The sequence below is a fragment of the Rhipicephalus sanguineus genome, chromosome 5 (genome assembly GCF_013339695.2).
Source record: "Rhipicephalus sanguineus isolate Rsan-2018 chromosome 5, BIME_Rsan_1.4, whole genome shotgun sequence".
Lineage (NCBI taxonomy): Eukaryota > Metazoa > Arthropoda > Arachnida > Ixodida > Ixodidae > Rhipicephalus > Rhipicephalus sanguineus.
Genome location: NC_051180.1, coordinates 11,963,543 through 11,984,517, shown reverse-complemented (window position 1 = coordinate 11,984,517; position 20,975 = coordinate 11,963,543). Strand labels below are relative to the sequence as shown.

At 43.1% G+C, this 20,975-nt stretch overlaps 1 protein-coding gene across 26 annotated transcripts in view; it reads left to right on the top strand.

Moving 5' to 3' along the window:
* The first annotated feature begins 413 nt into the window (after positions 1–413).
* LOC119393224 (cytoplasmic dynein 1 intermediate chain 2) overlaps positions 414–20,975 on the top strand; it is a 59,972-nt gene continuing 39,410 nt past the window's right edge. For 2 of the 26 annotated variants that reach the window (XM_049416147.1, XM_037660088.2), the window contains exons 1-8: positions 428–648; positions 914–998; positions 1,107–1,245; positions 1,866–1,972; positions 4,407–4,460; positions 7,955–7,975; positions 17,500–17,517; positions 18,745–18,765. In XM_049416147.1, coding sequence (XP_049272104.1) covers positions 535–648; positions 914–998; positions 1,107–1,245; positions 1,866–1,972; positions 4,407–4,460; positions 7,955–7,975; positions 17,500–17,517; positions 18,745–18,765 — 559 coding nt within the window. In that variant the 5' untranslated portion in view covers positions 428–534. Of the gene's footprint in view, positions 649–913; positions 999–1,106; positions 1,246–1,865; positions 1,973–4,406; positions 4,461–5,565; positions 5,590–7,954; positions 7,976–17,499; positions 17,518–18,711; positions 18,766–20,975 lie in introns of all 26 variants that reach the window. The other 24 variants (XM_037660092.2, XM_037660084.2, XM_049416149.1 and 21 more) reach the window with 16 other exon arrangements.

Sequence of the window (20,975 nt, the reverse complement as noted above, 5' to 3'; positions counted from 1 at the left end):
AGTTGTCGTGGAATGACCCTATTTTAAGTTTTTCTCGTCGCCAGAAGACTGCAAACGGAGCTCAATTGACGCTAGCTCTGCCGTTCCATTTCCTTTTCACCAGAGAGAGAGAGAGAAGCAACTTTATCATCTTTTCAACAGAATCACTGCTGTAAAGTAGCTCACGAGTAATGAAAATTATGCGTGCATTGAAGTAAACAGAGCAGAAGACGACGACTCAAGGGCACATCGCTAACGACGCCAGCGCTCTTTTTGCTGACTAAACTGAGTGAATTCATAAAACATTTTTGTAAGAATTACTTATTTTGTTATTTTTTGTAATTCTAAAGCACTCAGTTGCATACTGAAGTACAAGTGAGCGGGCAAATAATGTCTAGTTTGCAGCGCCCTCATTTGAAGCGAAGATATTTGCCCAGTCAAAGTTGGCGTGGCCTGGCGGAAGGACAGCGGGACAGCTCCCAGCTTTTGGGTGTTTTCGGTGTTAGGGCTCCGGCCGAAACTCTACAACACCGATTTCACCACAAGCCACTCACGATGGAGGCCAGAAGAGCGGAGTTAGAACGGAAACGCCAGAAGTTGGAGCAGCTACGCATGGAACGGCTTAAGAAAAAGGAGGAAAAGGAGAAGAAAGACAGCAGGTTGAATGACGTAAGCCGTGGGTTTTCTCCCGTCTCTGATCATCTGCTGGGGCTGCGTAAAACATGCCTCAGCGAAGGTGTGTCTCACAAGCAGCGAGTCAGTGCTTTAAACCCTTCCGCGACACCTTGCAATTCGTGAGCTGGCTGGGAGAGCAAAACTACTCGTGTGCTGGGCATCGGCATGATTGACATCTGCAATTACCACCGCCGCACCTTCGCTCGACTCCGTCGCCACTCGGTTGGCGTTTCACACCGCGGATGGTCTTGTTTCGCAGGTTGACGACGGGCCGAAATCGAGATCGGACCATGCCATCGACCCTGACGAGTTGTTATCGTCGTTGGGAATAACGTTGACGCGAGGTGAGCAGCGTCCAAACATTTGTCGATCAGTGCCCGTGTACGCACAGGGTGCGTCGATAGAGTGCTTGCTGCGCGCTCGTTCCAAGTCCGTGCGGTTCCGTTTTCCAGATTTGAGTGTGAGCAGCGTGTCGACGCCTCCCACGGGCTCGCCGAACGCGAGCAGCACTGCTTCCAGCCTCGACCACCAGTCTCTGCCGACGCAACAGGAACCTCAGCAGCAGCAGCAGGCACCGGCCAAGGTTCAGAAGTGAGTGTGGTTTCTCACTCGGGGTCAGTGGCAGTGACAGTACCTCGAACGACATGGCAAAAATACCACTTTGGTCGCCGATCACTACGGAGCGCGTTGCCCAGGAGCACTGGAAATCGACTGTAAATAGCTCGATTTTAAGATTTGCGCCGTCTCGCACTTTTGTTTCGTATACGAAATCTTTCTCTGTGTGTTTTGCACTAAGCATAGATCTCTTGATGGAATCGGTAGCTTATGTGTCCTTTGGTACGTTGCATGGTGTACATATTTCATTTATGTTGTTCCTCATATTTCTGTAACATATTTCCTCATCTTTTCAAAGATACGCGGAAGGTTCCGGTTATCATCATATCTTCTTGTGACCATCCAAGTGCTAATGAAGTCTGGTGATCTCAAGACACAAGACAGTCACAAACTGTCTCCTTTTCAGTGCTAGCTGTGTTCTTTTTGTGCACTTGTCTTTTTTTTTTCCTTCCATCTGTGGCCTATAAAGAGAAGTTTTATTTTCTATGACTTACACGCAGTCTAATGCGTGAATGTTCCACAAGCAAGGTTTCTCAGAAGCATGTAAATATTTAAAAGAGTAAAAGAGTTTTATGTAAATATTTGCTTTCTCGCAGAAAACCTAAGCTGAGCATCTGTACGGTGCACCAGACCAACATACCACCCCGAGAGAACGTCACATACAACAAGCAGACACAGACCGCCCCATCAGGTGAAAGGGATGGTGAGCATAATATCTTTCAATACGGTTTCATTTACAAGCTCTCTCATTTTCTTTCTTTTTTCTTTGCTTGTTTTGCCTGGTATGGTTCTCCATAGCTGCTTCTCGACTTCTGTTGCGAGGTCTGTTGCCACAGCACTCGGATTTCCCATTACCCATGGCTTACTTGAGTACATAACTTGGAAATGGCTCCATGAGCAAGTGCTTTGTTACGTTAACCATAGAACTGTCTCACAAACTCTTCCACAAAAGATAGTCGCCATTGCCTTCTTTTTTTTTTTTACACCACTTTTGCGTATTCTTTCTTCATGCAAAACTGATCCAGCCATTCTTCTAGTGCTCCATCATACCTTTGGCATGTCCACCTGCACAGTGTTGGCACCTGAAAGCATGCTGCTCCCCATCACAATGCAGCCAACACCTGTGCAGTTTTCTTACTATCCAGTTTTGTGGATGCCCCCATAGCTTGGCAAGGCCAGATTGGAGGGGCATATCTTTCTCCGCTTATACTTTTTACCTAATATAGCCTTGGCTGACAGGTAAAGGTGGTTGTTTACCTGTGGCTTAAAGTTTCAGTTAAAGTACTTTATTTGACACGCCTTGATATCTGACGTACTGTAACTGTTAACTTTCATTATTTTGCCCCGTTTGAGGATTTGTCTAGTTGTCCAGTGAATTAAATTAAAATGCAGCCTAAGGCTTGTTCACATTGCTTGCCTACTTAATATATAATTATCGGTGGAAATCTGTGCCTGACAGGGAAAGCATGCCAACATGAATGTGCTTCTCTCACGCAAGAATGTCTTCATAGCTCTGTTTCCACCCTAGTTAGCCATGCCTTTGTGATGTTTTTTGACAGAGGCTTTGCGCATTTCGTTCTCATCAACAACAATCACAGAGTCACTCAAATGCATGTGAACACTTGCTAATTCAGACTACAGGCCTCGCTGTCTACATTCACAAAACTCGACAAGGCACTGCCCATGATGGTCAAAAATCAGCACCGTGGGCAAGAGACTGTTATAGCTTCGGTCTAATCATCATCTCCTGGCTCTTTTCATCAGCTTACGTTCAGTGCTTTCCTTTACCACCTTTCCTTTCATGATTTCCTTTTTGTCTGTCTGGGTACCTCCTTTGTGAAACAAATAATAGTAATGCCACGTTCAGGCACAAATCACTCCCAGCCCTTTTTTTTTCCATGTTCACTTCTTTGGAATATGGTGTTGCTAGGCATTCCCCTCTCTAACATGCTTTTGATTGCAAGCTTGCTTTCCGCACGTCACTTGCCACTCCAGTGCAGCTCCTCTGGCTGTAAATAGTGCATGTAGCTGAGACTAATTTATCCAGTGCATTCTTCCTTTTGTCTCACTATCGCTTTCTTTCTCTCTTTCAACGTAATGCAAGGCACAAGCCACTGAAATTTACTTCCACTAGCCAGAATTTCTAGCTGATATAGATACTAGTTGAGAAACCCAATTAGCGGCTCTCTAACGGAAATATGCTGCACCATTACTTCTTTGTGCCTGTCACAAGCATGGCCCAGCCTGCAGTGTCTCTCTTGATCATATTTCTGATGCTGTTTACTATATTGTTTAATAATTGCATCACAGATATTGTCATTCACAAGGATGCTTCGATTATATCAACATATTAGTATGTAAAGCGGGTTTAGGGTATTAAGCTAGTCAACCATGTTTTCAAATTTCGTGCCTCACTGTTCAGGATTTGTCTACTTGAATAAGTTGCCCTAGTTCAGTGTCGTTCTTATGCTCTCCTGCGCATCGTGAGGTTTTATTGATGTCGTCTTGTGTACCGCAAGTGGTTTGAACCTGTAGAGGAAGGAACACTGAGGTGGCTTCTTGCACTACTGAAAAGCATTGTGGGAATGTGGTCTCTTGTGCTCTTTATTGGTTGTTTCCTGCCAGAGTAAAAATGGTTTAATTTTTTCTCAGTTACAAAAGGCAAAGAAGCCTCTGTGAAAGTACAGGAAACAATTATTCTGGCATTTATTCTTTCAATTAAAATTGATTTATGGTACTAGCTTGCAATTGCAATCAAACGTCTGTGCTTATTACTGAGACAGTGATGTGTGAAGAAAAAGAAAATTGGCCTAGTGTAGCGTATCTGACACTGACAAGAACAGGGCCTTTGCTCTTTAAGTGGCACATGTGTGCAGTGTGCATGTATCAACATATACACCTGATGACAGTTTCAATTAAAGCTGTTACAAGTATGCGATATGTGCGTCTCGTTTTGTTCGTGTGTTGAGTGCATTCATGCAATCGCAGTTGAAGAGAACTTGAGATACGCACCAGAAGACCACTGTTTAGCATGGTAGCTTGTGCACTGTGTACATGGCATGTGCTGTTATAAACACACGCAATATTTTCTCTGCTCTTTTCCTTCTTCCTTCCTTTTTCTTTAACGCTGCCTGAAGGCTCTTTAACATCCTCGCCTAGAGAGCATGGGCATTTTTTCAAGACCCGGAAAGGTTTGTTGCTGCTGTGGCCCACATTTTCACCTTAGGTTTCTGTATTCTAAGCCTCCTGTCTACACCCAGCTTCGTGTTTTTTCTGCTGCCATCTTACCACATACTGTCGTGTCTGCATGGCAGCGCAGTGCATTGGTAAATCTAAGACATTTTTCCGCTAGATCAACATGTAATGAATATATGCTAATACTAGTATTATTTGATATAACAAAGTTTATTTCTGGGTTTGATGCGACTTAACCATTGCAACATTCACATGTACGCTACTAGCTTTAACCTTTATTATCACACTTTTTGCTGGTCTTGTGCGTGTAGCTGAAGGCCTGAAATAGCATTGTTTACGTTAGGATTATGGGTGGAATGCTACTGCAGATTTCAAGCAAACATATTTTTTTTGCAGTGAGAGTGCAATTTTTTAGTGGTTAAACAAAAGTTGGAGATACAGTTACTCATTGGGTCAGTAGAAACAACAGGTTTTCTGAGTGACGAACAGCCGAAAGCAGCCTCTCCTTCTGGTACAGTGGAATATAGGGCAAGGATTACAAGAAATGTGGAGAAGAACCAGAAAGACATGGAAGAAAAGGGGGGAAAAAACATGTAGTCGATATGCACTGGCACAAACACTCAAGAATATGAGCTTTTCTGTCTTGTTCTATTTCTTGCACTCTTGTCACGCGACACACTACATGAACAGTGAAGGTGTAGCAAATGGCAATGAACAATATAATATTACCTGATTGCCTGCAAAGGTGCTCGTCTTTTAGGAAATTTTGAAAAAGAGCAAGCAATATTTCTTGAAGCATAGACAAGTAGTCTTTTGCACAAGACTTACAATATTTTTTGTTCACCTCTGTAGGTGCCATTGATGCAGCTACATGGGGTTATACGACAGCAGTTTCAAAATGCACTTTTAACGGTATAACAGTCTTGTAAGTTTTCTGCCCCTGCCATTGCACCAGCAAGAATTTTCATGGTTTAAGGAAGTAAATGTGAATGAGCATAGCAACCTGGCAAATGTTTTAGCCTGCTCAGATTTTTATTTGATATTCATTAATACTTTTTGCTTAATTTGCATACCGGTTGGAATTTTTTTTTTCATTCACAGCACCAGAGCCAGCTGGAAAATCTGGTATGAGTGCTTTTTTTTTTCTGCTTAATTGCTGCTCAGCATCGTTTTGTTTCTGTGAAGGTGGAGGTTGCTTGTGGTCGGCTTTGTTTGTGTGTTGGAAAAACGAGCAAAGGATATTTTTTTGTGTTGTATTCCACATTTTAGGTCTTTCTTACTTAAAAGAAGAAAAAAAGGTTTAGTAGCATAAAATTGTTAACCGTGTTTGCACACTTGTCCGGCATACAGTTATAGTTAAGAAAAAGTTTATATTGCTTGCTTTATGGCTGAGGGTTTCTCGTTTCAGCTAATCCCAAGTTCTGCAATGTCTTTCCAATGCACTTGCAATAGCTTTTGGGCTAAACTGAGTCCCACTTGCACACTTATCTGCCTCTGGGCTCCTTTGCATGTTGTAACTTGTGCACGAAGGATGTGCAAAAAATTTTGGGGCAGGGGGACTACTTTTTTGCTTCTCACCTTCACTGTCGCATTTTGTTCAGTGTTTTTTTGCATTTTTCTGCATTGAATGACCCATTGCATGTTTAGAAAACTCCCAGTTCATTTACAAAACCTCCCCATCAAGCTTCCGTGCTAGTATAGGAGAAGTGTTTGAGAAAGTTCACATATCAAGAGGGAATAGCATTTGTTAGAGTGATTGGAGACGAGAATGCATGCTCTTGCACTGCAGTGTGAGGTGTAGCACATAACTTCATGTGTTTAGTTACAATACCATATGTTTGCGTATTCTGGTAGGGGCTGGTAATACATAGAAACTCTAAGTCATCATGTGCAGCTTTGTTTTCTTTTGTTACACGCGCAATGCTAGAGCATGTTTTCTGTAGCATGGGGAGGTTCCTGACATCTTTTGCACATAATTGTTGCGTGAGAAGGTTAGCCTGACTGTGTGCTATATTGGGGCGTATAGTTTGCAGGCGACTAGAAGGGTTTTCAGATTCAGGTTTATTGCATATAATCAAAATAATATATAATCATGCATATACAGATGAAGGTCCCAAGGTTTCTAGGTTCAATACAAGACAAGAACTAAGAACACACACACAAAAAAATGCACACTCACAATCGATTTTAATTCTTCTATGCTTACCTTCCATGATAGCTTAGCAGGCTGAGGTGTTGCGCTGCTAAGCTCTGGGTTGCAGGTTTGATTCCCAGCCACGGCGGCTGCATTTCAATGGGAGCGAAATGCAATAACACTTGAGTACTTAAAATTAGGTGCACGTCAAAGAACCCCAGGTGGTCAAAATAAATCTGGGGTCCCTTGCTATGACATGCCTCGTAATCATATTGGGGTTTTGGCATGTAAAATCTCGGAAATTAATTCATTCTTTTCTGCTTCACTGTGTATATAACCTCAGGTTGTAGACGAGGATGATAACTGATGACATGGTAACACCTGGCTGACAACTAAATTGTCGACCTAGCGCAGCTTTGTGCATGTTCTGTGTTTATATGTACAGTCGGCCAAATCTTTAACTATCGTGCGCGAGCGCCGACTTTTTTGTACATCAGCGCTGTTCGACAGAGCCAAGTTGCAAACAGGGCGAGAGTAAGCGCCCCTCTTACAAGGAAAAAAAAGGCGTTTACGTCGCCAGATAACAAATGAACCATCCACATTTGTCAGCTTATCTCATGCGCGCGGGCGTGTGACATTTTCTTGGTCGCTTGCTGATCTTCGGAATATAAGATACAAGCTAGGAGCGCTGCCTGTTCGTCTGAAGTGAGTTAATGCAGCGTGACGTTCTCACGAAGGAACAACCAAGCGGACGATGGGCCCAGCTGGGCGCGCTTCGTGGGCATGCACTTACTCTCGCCCTGTTTGCAACTTGGCTCCATCGTACGGCACTGACGCACAAAAAAGTCGGCGCTCGCGCACGATAGTTAAAGAATTGGGCGGCTTACAGTGAAGCACAGAAGAACCAGTCACGAGTGCCTGCAGCTGAATACATGTCTGTCCTTAGTCCTTGTCTTATTATGCACCTCAAGCTGCTTCTAGACCAGCTTTAGTTGCAGTACTACTAACAAGGGCTAAATTCTTTATTGGTCTATTGTGCAGATACGTTCACTTTTGTTGCATGTTGTCGCACCAGAAACAATGCCCCGTTGGATTGAGGATCATTTTGAGTGGATGCTTAGCCAATTAGTGCACGTTAGTAGTGATATTCCCAAAAGCTTTCAGTCTATAATGTTTCCTTAGCATGTTTGACAAATGTTCTGGATCAGCAGTGGCTTTGTGTAATATAGTATCTTTGCTGCATTTAAAGAGGGCAGTTAAACTCGCAGCTACTGACTCTGCATTTGATGTGCAGTGATTGGAACAACTGTGGTGTAATTTTATTCCCTCCCTCTCTCTCTCTCTCTCTGCATAAAGCTCACCCACTGGATTACTATGGTAAGTCTTGCATTATTCTAAACCCATCGTTGTGTTGTCTTGGGTTTGCTGTGTGCTGTGATTGCCATGCTGAGAGGCTACAGAAATCCGGCTTGCAAAACACTCCTGTCTGCAAACAGTGCCATGGCTAATGATGCTGACTACCACATCTCACTTGCACTTGTTACACACAAGCAAGCATGGACTCCTTTGCTCAGTTCATACATTGAGCTAGAAACATGAGCCATCTTTGCAAACTTGCATTGTTTAAATTGAACAACTTACAACCCATTAATACTGTGCATGGTATTAATTTCTAAGTCTTCTGTACTGCTTCTCACCCCCTGTTGGGTCTGCCCTTCGTTCTCTCTCCCTCTTTTATCTGCTCACAGTTGATATGGCACAAGGTGGATTGCAGTGCATTACCAAGATATTATAGGCTGAACTGGGCAGGTTTTGATAGCTTTCTATGTACGAAAACAGCCCAGAAATACCAGGTTTAATTTTGCATTCATGGGAAACTTTAATTTTTCAGGAAATTAGAATAAAGGTGGGTGTGAAGACAGGTAGTTTCCACCCAAGCTGCTCCTGAGTTGCAGAGATGGGTGCCAGTAGCAGTTATTATGAAACCAGCGGTATGCAAGACCGAAGCTAAGTCGTCCTACTGAATCTGTGCTAGAAACAGTGATGTCTTTTCCTGGCTTCGTGACTATGAGCTTCATGTCCAATGATTGCAGGCCTACTGGTAGCGCTGTAGCAGAGATTGAGAAATCTGGTAGGCATACTGCATGGCTGGCTATAGCAAAGGCTACATGCCTTTGCTATAGGATTGCTGAGAGCGTTCAGGAAATTTCAAAAAAATATTTCAGCCACCCTCCTCCAGGGTAGCTTTCATAACGGCATTTTGCTGCTCAGACAAGGTTGGAGCTTTGATTCCCAGTCACAAATGCTGCACTTTCATGGAGGCTGTGTACGAAAACGCCTGTATGCATCCTAAAGAACTCCAGGTGGTCAAATACAATCCGGAGCCCTCCATTACAGCCTCCTTCAAAATTACAGTCCTTTGTCTATTTTTTTAATTAGGGGAAATGGGGGGAGGGTTAAAGCTTCGTGTTATTTTTAAGGCATACTGACTTGATATTTTCTAGTTACCATTGCTTGTTTTATGTGAAGATGTGTATACCTTAGGAAAAATATTTGGGAGCCTCAGAACACCTTAAAAACTTTTCTGCAGCTGGTATCAGTTTAGTCTTCCAGGAGCGTATTGTGTTGTGACATCACGACACAGAAGGTGGTCATATGGGAGCAGTACATTGCAACATAGTGACACTCAGTCTAGCTCACTAGATTGCCTGCTATGCTGCTACATGAGCCTTTGCAACAAGTAGCAGCATACTATGTGCCGTTGCACTACCCGTTGGCAAGTTGATTTACTTCAAAATGAGCCAACACACCACTAGATTCAAAAGTAGCTCTCAGCTTGCAGGACATAGAAGTGTACTCTTGTTCAAATGATCCAGTGAGCATGTATGTGATGCTGCTTCTTGAATGATCTTTCTCGTAAGACTAGCGAAGTGTTGGTATGGTGCATGGTGGTTTTGCTAAATTTAAACCCAATTCACTGAACAAGGGGATGTGGTTGCACTTGTTTTGGTCACTTATTGAACACTTAAAGGCCAACTCCGGCGATTTTTTGTCCATGTCAAAGTAATTGTGCTTTTATGTTCCTGAGACGCTCCTGTTACGGGCCCGATAGCAGAAATACTCGGCAAGTTGGAGAATAATTTTAAATTAGCAAAAAAGCGCAACATCGAAACCGAAAGCCAACCGAGTGTACTGTCTACGTATGACGTAGAGGTTGTTATGAACGAACCAAAAGTCATGCAAGGCATGCCGGTCACGCTGGCGCGGAGTATGAAAACTGTGACAGCCGGGACGACCAGCGAAGCGCCGGCCAAACCAACGCTGTCTGTCGCCTTGTGCACAGCAGACGCTCGCTGTAGCGGCCGAAGTGCCGAAGTTAGTGGTGCCTTCGGCTGCGTCACTTCCGCCGCCTTCCCAATACTGACGTCACAGACGCAGTGTTGCCAATAATTGTGAGAAGCCAGGAGGGCGTTTGCAGACAATCTTTAAAATTCATTTGCAAACAATCTGCGCATGTCTCAAGCCTGTAATTTGGCATAAATGACGGAAACGTGCAAAGGAACGTACCCAGCGAATTTCATTGAGATCCATCGACCTCGAAAAATCGCCGGAGTTGGCCTTTAAATGCTCATTGATGAACACCTGGACTAGTAAACTGTTTCTCTTTTTTCATTCCCATTTTGTACTACATGTGCTAAGTTTTGACTCTGAGCTAAAATGTATGGTGGCAGAGAAAGGCACATCAATAGACATTTGTGTACCCTTGTGCTCATTATATGGCTCTCTGAGGCTGTGCCATTAACATGTGCACTTGTTTAGTAGTTGATTTTGAGAATGTATCTGTGCATCTCAGATGCATTTTGGTGCGTACTTGCTCTGTTGGTCCATTCCATTGCAGTTTAGCATTCGTTTCTAATTTATGCCAGCACGGATAAGCCCTTATAACTGACATCTGTTGTAACCTGATCAAAGCACCCATCTTGCCTTCGTTTTAAAGTACACAAAAGGTGATTTTAGAGCAACATGGGTGACCCATAGATGTGAACACTTCAATCAATGTTGGCTTTAAGGTGCCTGGGCTGGCCACAAAATGTGTAGGACAGACAGCCGCTGGTCAGTTAGAGCAACGGAGGGTATACCACTGGAAGGGAAAGGAAGCCGAGGATGCCATTGAGTTTGATGGAGTAACAGAATTAATAAGTTCACAGGGATAAAATGAAATCAGCTTGCTTGAGATAGGGTAACTTGGAGATCACTCGGACAGACCTTCGTCCTCCAGGGGTTAGGGACGATTGACCCCCCCCCCCCCTCCTTTCCCCTTCAGTGCCTGTCGTCCACCTCCTTTGTCAGGTTGCTTTGGCTACCACTGCCCAAAAAAGGAGAATCTTGTCCCCGCCCTCTACCTCTGTCCTCATCCCCCCCCCCACCCCTTCAATATAGGCACTTGGATTTTTTTTTTGAAAAAATTTTTTTTCGTCATGTTTCATACTGCCATGGCACTGTTTCCAGTGACAGTTTTACTCTCTCAAACAATTTGTCTATTCGGTAAATCAGTTATGCAGCAGGCCAGCAAAATTTGCCAACCACCCATTTGTACACGAAGCTGCAAAGGAAAACCATGGAGACTTTTCATAAAGGAAGCTTCTTAGGTGACGAAAATTTCCTCGTGGTCTGGGACAAGGATAAATTATTTGTCAACTAAAAGCTTTCTTTACAAGAGATCAGTATGGATTTCCTTCATAGCTTTGTGCTATAAATAAGTGAATGACAACATTTCCATTTTATGCTTATGTCTTTCACCAACTGCGTAGGAGCAAATCTTAGTATTTATGACACCCTGTTAGAATTTCAGTGTTACTTTTGGTTTTTTCCTTGTTGGTAACAGAACATGGTGAGGAAAAAGTGGCCTTGCTGTTCCCCCCACCTCCCCCTTTCTTTTCCCCCGTGCATTTGCTACGGCCTTTGCACTAGCATGAATTTTTGCACCTGCTTGAGTTTTTTTCAAATTGCACAAGAATGAGTAAATGGGCTGTCTGTTCCCTTGTCTGTGACCCTGTTCTTGCTCATTGTGAAAGAAGTATGCACCACAAATTATCTGAAAGTGTATTACCAGTGTTTCCGTTTTAGCAGCAGAATATCATTTGGCGCTATTTACAGAAAACAAGCCAATGTCACATTAAAGGCAACACCTGTTGACCATCTCTTTGCAACTTTTTGTCACGCATAGCTGCTACTTATCAAATTTTAGTCTGTACTACATTGAACAAGTTCTATCACATGCTGTTGACATGACGCAAACAGCCATGTCCACCTTGTCAAAGAGCACACCACTCTTGCATGCCTGCTGCATACCTTGCCTTCTATTTGCTTTCTCCCAAGCTGGCCGAAGCTTTTTAAGCTTCCTGCTTTTATTCCATTATAGCGCAGAGACAGTCTTTTCGAGTAGCTCTCTCACTACAAAAAACTATGATGTCGTGCAAATACCAATCGAGTTTAGAATTTAGTATAAGTTGCAGGAATTTGTATCATGTAGCACAGAGATGACACTCACTTCTACTTGCTACGCTAGATACTTTTATGTTTCAGATGCAGGTCTTCTTTTGCACAAGTTACTGTATTCACGCTTGCCGTCAGACAGATTTCTTCCACCTCAAGAGTGTTGTTTCATTTCTTTCCTTGTCCATTTACTACCTGTATCTTTACTCGCATTGTTTTCTTAATCTTTGTTGTATTTTTGCTTTAGTTTCTACCTGAGTGGTTCTTTCTGCAATGCAGATTATGCTTTTCTTTATATTTCCCGTTGCTATAGGTATCAAGGTCTTGCTTTCTTTTTTTTCTGTCTCACTTGTCAGCAATTTTTTACATTCCTAAATTTAATTAAGTTCTAAAATTGTAATGCACCATAATAAACTGCATAAGGTTATACATCAGTCCTTAATGACCTCTTCATGAAGCCATTCACATTTCATCATATTTACCTACTCTGTATGCTGATGCCAATTTAGGTGGTAATTTATATTCGGAGGGTATTGTTCACTGCAAGGGTTTCCCAGCTAGTTCTTAGAGATTGGCTATAGAGTTCACACATATAAGCAGTTGCTGATATGTGCCATGTTCAAGCACGCTTCAAAGTACTTAACCCTTTTCTTCGTAGCCAATCATTCATAAAAATTTCTTGTTAGTCATGGTCAAAATCTACAGGCGAGTCAAATCTTATCAGCCAGTTGAAACTCGTGTGTAGAAAGCAAACTGTGAAGCACCTTACAGTGGCATTGCATTAACCCCTAAGTGCCGATCAATGATTAAGAAATTGGAGCGTGGTCATTTTATGGTATCGTATGAACAGCAAATGTGTTTTCTATAAAAACAACAAAAATTTCATGAACTATACTGGGTATTATTTTATTTGTACCATGTTTGTACCAATTCGTACCACACCAGCTACCATTAACAACTAAACTATCATTGGCAAAAGTGCAAGTTAAGAATCTCTCAGTTGTGTGAACGTGTGCATAGAAAAATAAGTGAAACTGATTGTTTAAGTCCATTTGCTATCTTATACATATTCACCACTCTGCATTCCAGATTGCACATGTCTCAGAATGTTTTGTATTTGCTTGAGCAGTATAATTATACTGAAGAAGGTTCTAATAAACTAGTCACATCTTACACCGATTAATAACACTAATAATCCAGTGAAAAGCTGTCACTGGAAAAAAACTAATGTAATGTACACATATCAACAAAAGAAAGCATTGTTTTCAAGATTTTGCTCAGCACCATGTCCTTCTTGGAACTTCACTGTATCCTTTCGTGAAAGGATTGGTTTCTACAAGGATTCTTGATCAGCAGTCAACCTGGCAATTGAAGAATAAATTGGCTCCTACATTAAACTCCCAAGTACCTGTTTTATTCTTTATTTTTGTTCCAAGTCTGTCAAAGTATCGTTTTTAAGGGCATCAATATTTGTTTAATGTAGCCAAACTAGATTTCTTTTCTCTCTTGAGGAGTCAGATCACGAGTAGAACTCTGCATGCTGAGATAAGCGATTGCAGATTATTATTACAAATATCGTGTTTGTGTCTGAACCCAACCCACTGGAGCAGTTTACAGCTAATTGCTCCAGGTTCCTTTGCTTTTGTCAAGCTATAAATTATTATTAAATAACATCAAGTAAAAAACATGCAGATTTGTTGCTGGATTGGCTTGAAAGGCAGCATGATTGGTTTAGGGAACATCCTGTGCTGTTGGGCACCACAGTTGCCAAGCAAGAAACTGCTCAAATCACTTAATTATCACTTGTGTGTTTTCCTTTCTGTTTGCATTAATTTGAGGAATGAGTGGGATGAGGCTACAGAGTTTCTCCAAGAGTTATATGGGGAGATCTGGCATTACTGTTTTATCGTAGTGGCAAGTACGATGGCTCACCAGAATGGCAATACATGCATGAATTTACCCATACTTTGTTCCTATGGCTTTTTAAGTGGCTTTGTGATTTTTTGAATTGACCTTTCTTGAGTAAATATCATGCTGTAAGTGCAACAGTTTCCAATGGTCATGCATGTACGCAGAGACCTATTGCCATCGCTGACTTTTTTTAAAATATTAATTTGCAATTTAGAAAGATTAAGCATAATAATGAAGCTGCAAGAACATTTGAAGCCATTAGCATAAAATTATTCTGGTAGCTGAGTGATTGCAGCACCAGAGCTTCCTCTGGTAATTTTTGTGCAATCTGTTTTTTCAAAATTGCCATTGACAAGACTGTCCCCTGAATACTGCGTAAAGGCAGAAAGGGACGAGTATGGCCTCATTGTTAACATTCAAAACGAGCAGTATAACACACATATGAGTAGCGCTCTTGTTCGGCACTTAGAGGTTTAAAAGACTGTAGGATTGGATGTGTTGGTACAGCATGATTATGAGTGCAAAACAGCGCAGCCGACAGGAGGGGACAGAAGAGGACAGAGCGCTGACTCAGCGCTCTGTGTCCTCTTCTGTCCCCTCCTGTCGGCTGCGCTGTTTTGCACTCATAATCAGGTTTAAAAGGTTCCTCAGGTGTGCCCAGAGTGGCTATTATTAATATACTGTTCTGGTTCTTCGGGTTTCATCTCTCACATTTCACTTTACTTGGCTCCTGACCCTTCATATCTTTTTTGCCTTCTGTGAAGCATGCTAATGCCGTAAAATGCCAGTATTTGTGCTACCTCTGCTGCTGCGCACTTATTGTTTTTTTCCTTTGAAAACAAAAATACATATATTTCATACTTAATACTATCCCTTCCTTTAGAAACAGAATATATTTTGTTTACCTTTTTACTTTATCTTCCAGTTTTAGAGATAATTTAGCGCACCCTTCCAAAAGACGACCAGTGCTCAACTCTCTTAAGTGCATACTGGAAAACATTGTAGTTGCGAAACTGTGTTGGTGATGTCATCAGTACTGCGTACCTGTCACCAACTTTTGCACACTGCTTCTATGTATATGACGGCCTTTGTTTCTTTTCTTATGAGTTCTCATTCTGTGCGTTCCAGTGTGCTTCCCTTCCTCACCCTTCTTGTTTTATCTGTTGCTTGCCACCAATGACAGCCATTACTCTAGTAATAGACTGTGTTGTACACCGCCTCCCTTTCTTTCTTTCTTTTTTTTTTTTGCTGCAGTTAAGCCTGCATGGTGTGGATGCACGTTGTTGTAGCTCACAAGGCTTGTCTTCTAACTTTTCTTACGGGGGATGCCCTTGTCCCTTTTTTGTGCTCTCGTGCGCATAGTGCAATTTTAGCTGGCCAGTCCACAATGTACTGCATGTGTTCAGTTGAGTGATGACCAGATTGAGAAAGCTGCAGTGTAGCTGACACCAAAACATCTTGATAGGCGATTCGTATGTGGAGGCAGTGGCTAATGCAAACAGGGGAGTGCTGTTCTGGGAGATCTGACTTAAATCCACATCATTGTAAGCATAGCTTGAGTATAACAATGCGTGCCCAGCATTGCCATTTCTTCTAAGCTTTTGGGCTGTTATGCAACAGAATATTTTATTGCAACGGAAAAAAAATTAAGAATATATGTTCTCAAAGTAGCTAAAAGACTGCCGCTAAGGTCAGATCGTAGCTGCCACAGTTACATTCTACTGGGGTGTATACAGTGCTTTGGATAATCCATAAAGAGCCCCATTTGGTCAAAATGATCAGGAGCATTGCACAATGATGTCTCCCACGATGTTAAAGGGACATTAAAGGCAAATAACAATTTATGTCAGAGTGAAAGCTCAATGTATGACAACTTCTAAAACGGCAATATTATCAACAGCAGTGCCCTACTTACCGAGAAATTAAGCTAAATGTATCGCATGATGAGCGCCACGAGTGGGACATTTTCGAAGTGATCCCGATGACGTATGAGAGTCTGCCTACAATAAATCACTAGTAACCAAACTAGCGGCAATAAAAAAAGAACCTTCCGTGCATCAAAAGACATAATAAATGCCGTTTGTTCATTTCCGTTTGGTTCATGGAAAAAAGAACCTCTGTGGCGTTGCCATGGGGAACGGCGCGCGTGGTTCAAAGGTTCCGTTTTCGCCGAACTGCGCTTCACCCGGCGCCCTGCTTCGCTCACGCGGTCGCTTCTCAGTGGTAGTTTCGGGATCGCGTCGCGTGTGTTTTGCGCGCTCGTGAAAGTCGCTCTGACAGAAAGTTCGACAAAATGCCGCATGCAACGACGCCGGCACTACGAGCCCTCAGCAGTATACTGCGTTCATCGGGGCTCAGGTCGCTGAATTGGAGCCCAGCGTCGCGAGCCAATGTCTCGTTGTCAAGTTCTCCGTCCACATCCATTGTGGCGATTGCAGCAAGCTTCGATGGCTTCGATGGTCGTTGTTGCTGCTGTGGGTCCCGCTACTTTCGCTCTGCTGCTACTAGTGTCGGCGGCCGCGCAGTAAAGGCGGGTAACGTTGGGCACGGCAGCAGTGACGTATGAAAGTCGAATTTCAGGCGAGTGAGTTGAAGTGCGCTAACGTGATGTGGACCACTAAAACGTGATTTTATTTCAAAATAAGCAATTCCTTGGCATAAAAGTAGCACTACGAGGTTTCTGGACCGCGATTTCAACAATCAACGTCGACTTAATATTTGCCTTTAGTGTCCCTTTAAGCTTCATCAGTCAACCCATTATTCTTTTTTTTTTTTCTTTTGTCACTTAGTCTAGTCGTGTAGTCAATCTTTGGGCAACAATCTATTGCCAGCTAAACCAGGCTTCTGCATTTTCCATACTGCCAAAACTAAATTACTTTGATTAGTTAAATTCCAGAGGAAGTGTCTCTTTCATGGTGTGCCTGATGCAGGTATTAGTTGTGTGTAAAGTTCTTCAGGGACAATGGTGGCCATTCTAAAATGCTATACTTCCTCATTTTCATATCCGAATAGAGCATATTGCCGGCATTCTAGCATAACCATTCAATGTATTGGACGTATACACATAATATAATTGCTTACGTTTGTGTAAGTTGTATTAAGCCGCATATTGTCACAGTGATGTCGTCTAAAGGAGTTGGAAACCCCCCCCCCCCCTCTCTCTCTCTCTCTCTTCAGTCCTTTCCGTTTATAGCCATATTAGTGTTGCATGCATATAAAGAACAAAAAGAAAGAAGTATACTTCTGCAATTTCTGTTGCTGGTAGTCGTAAAGCTAAGGGGAGTTTTTAATATTTTTTGGGAGAATAAATGGAGTACCTCCGATAATATATCCAGCATAATGGGTAATCGCAAGGATAGACCATCTCCATAAAGCACTATAGCCTCAGATATGAATGTTTCTAATGAACTGCTGTTAATATTGCTTCTATTTGATGAGGCTGATGTGTAAAACTGTCACCTACTCTTTTTGTTTTCCTCCTGTCCCTTCTAAAGTGATACATTGGGATGAAGGTACGTTCTCAATCCTCTTGTCTGCACTCTTGTTTCAATGCACATTTTGGTTGGGCGGGGAAGGTCACAAACTACATTCAACATGCTGTTTAAGGCATCAACATCCGTTTCTTCCTGGTTGCTAGACTTGCATCGTCAGCATTCACATGTACTTCGCTATCCATCTGCGAGGATCTGTGCAGGCTTCCCTTACACCGAACTCATGCCAATGCTGCTCAGCTCACTCGCTCACTCATTGACTTCTCTCTCATCTCTTTCCATGTTACGTTGCTCTGCTGCTGCTTTGCTCTTTCATTTTGCATTTCTTTTTTCTTGCACATTCACTCACGTTGCATCAACACTCAGCTTGACTTTTTTTATTTCTGACAGACCTGCAGAGCTTGTTGAAATCTCGGGACATGTCCTGCACACAATGTGTGCGTTCTTTGCCTCTTTTTTCCAACCAGCCATGCTTGGCACCAATAAACAAATGATGTTATGCCTTTAAAAAAAAAAAGGCTGGTCTTCTTACATATTACTTGACCACAAGAAATGTTCACCAGTTGCTTGTCCTAGATGAAGTTATCGCCTACGCTAGAGAAGCTGACAGTAATACCTAATTACTTTTTCTCCGCTTTACTGTCTGTCCACTACTGTTACCTTTTCCACGCATTTTCTCAGTGAACTTGACTTCATTATTGAAAGATGCCAGTTGAGCACTGTTATATAGCTGGCGCAGCCTTGCCTCATAGGTTAAAAGTAGTGCTTGCTATTCACAAAAAAAGGAGAACTGATTTCTTCTCCCTTTGTTTGATGGCATCTGTGTGCAGGGCTTTATATTGCCTCCTAATTTCTATGGTTTTATAATGAATGCTGCTGGCTGAGAAATAATTTTTTTCAAGAGATCTCTGACATTCCAGTGAAGTCCAGTAGGAACGTGCAGTATTAATTTTTGCATGCTGACTGTGCCAAGGACAGTATCCAGCTTTCTTGATGCTTCTTAATTGGTTCGGTGGCCCCTGACTTCTCTCCATTAGAGCGAGAAGGCAGCAGTGACCGTTCCGCGAGTGTCTCTATTATTTTTTTAATGTAAGTGTGTGGTTGTATTGTCTGGGGCCATTCCAACACCTTGACACGTGTCTTCTTGCATCTTTCTTTTTTTTTTTCTTTTCTTTCCATTCCTTTTTATCCACACCCAACAAAAAACTCACAAAGACGACGGTCACTTTGTTTTTCCTACCGCAATAGAATGGGATGACGAGTTTCAAGGTAGGTTCCACTGGCCAGCACGCCATTCTTGTGCCCATATTCCTTTTTTTTTTTTCTCAGTTAAACTGCTTGTGAGCTTATGCCCTGCTTTGCCCAGGCTTTTGTTTTTTTCCTTGAGCTTGTATTGTCCCTTCTGTCTCCTTTCTAACCTTGACTGGCTTCTTCCCTGTTATTGCTGTCTTTGTGCAGCATTTGCATGAGCCCTCATTTAAACTGTTGCAATGTACACTGCCGTACATTCTAACCCAGAATTCTAGCTTCTGCCATGAAAGCAACCTTTTACTGCCTCCATGCTCGTGTGCCTATGTGTTGTGACTCTGGCATTGCTTGACATCTTTGCTTGCCTGCTGGCTGTTGTCATCATCGTGGTGGCACATTCTTGCAGATTAACTGGCTTTTTAATTTCTTGCCTTGCACTGTTGCCCTTGCTTGTGACGTGTGTGCTCAGTGTTATTGTTCCACTTGTGTTCCAATCTCCCTTATGTGATGTGTCCCCACTGCATTGTAGAGGTGCCCTTCCTCAAAGTCCTTCTTCAGTGTAGCTGCTGCTATGTGGCACATCAGTTGTGGTCTTACTAGCTCTGAGAGCTGGTCCCTTTCCAGGAAGGCTGCGTTAAGTTATGCTTCTAAGGCATCATTGGATCCTTGCTTGAACACATGCGACACGGTGTTGTGGAGAATGTGGTTTAAGGTCATTCGTGCATTGCATTTTGACACTGCTGCCATTTTCACTCTTATGTCCAATCGTTCAGTCCTCACATTGTGCACAGCTTGCGTATGTGGGCTTTCAGCTCTTGGGAGGCAAGTGGAATGACACCGTTGCCTGCCACTGCTGCTGCTGCTGCTGCCTGATGTACACCAAGAAATGTCCTTGTGTTACCTTCTCTTTTGCCAATGGAGGACGAATAGATTACTCAAAACAAACCTAAGGATATAGTCGTCACTTCAGTTTTTTTTTTGAAACTAGGCTGGAGATCACTGTCTAAACCGTAGTTTTTTGCGCTTGCCAAGGGATACCCGCTGTGGCAGCTTAGATTGCAGGGGCGTAGCCAAGGGGGAGGGTTGGGGGGGTTCACTTCCCCCCCCCCCCCCAAATTTTCAATTTTGCTTGCGCATATACAGTGAAACCTCAGTGATACGAATCTCACGGGGCGACCAAAAATATTCGTATCATCCGAAATTCGTATCACCGGACAGCGCGCAAAATTAGCATGCGACAAAAGAAAGCTGGCGTACATTTTCATTTATTGTTTTTCACGGCCGCAGCAACGTTAGGAAGAACCCTGAATGATTGTCAGTCAAGTTTTTAGATGTCGGCAATCATACCAGCACTCGTAAATGCACGGCCCGTACGCGCGTATTCAATTAATGAACCAAGAGCGTTGTGACCCGCGACAGCAGTAGCCCCTTCTAAATTTCAGTATGCTTTTTTGCGTGGCACAGGAGTACTGCAGCGAAAGTAACAAAAGAGGCGCTTTGACGCGATGGATCAAGACCACAAAATTACAAAACCACGGTTCTGTGTTATGATTTTGTTATCGCGAGGTGTTGGGGATGTTTTTTGGATATTTACGGCCTTGCCCGCACAAGTGCGACCTCAACGGTCGCGCATGTTGACGTTGTGAGGCCTGACTTCTTCGCCAAGACCGTCCTCGTTTTCTTTCGGTCATCGTCCACCTTTCATAGGATGTCTGATGCACGAGGCAGGCACGTGTAAACACAGCACAACGACAGCAGCCCGCATCGACGCGTTAGAAAAAAAAAAGCACGGCGCTAATGTCTTCTGTAATCTAAAGGCTAAGGCACACGGAGTCACATAAGAGCCCCAAAGATTCGCGCACACAATCTCGGAGGCCGTGACGCGTCACTGAAGGTTCATTCTGACCGTAAGTGTTTTTCTTACACCCTGATTCTGACGATTTCGCGGTGCGGCGCGCATGTCCACGCTTGCTTTCCCGCGCTCACACGTGCTTGGCGCATCTTCCGAGACAGCGCGGACAGCACCTCTTCGTACCTGAGCGGTAGCGTACGTTCGTATCAAACGTCGCTGGGTGAAAATCGGTTCGCAACGACCGTACTCCATTACATTGCAGGCCAATGGGCCATGGCCGGGACCAACAAAAAATTCGTATCACCCCGAAATTCGTATTAGCTGTGATCGTATCACCGAGGTTTCACTGTATACATGCACACATACAAACGCACGCACG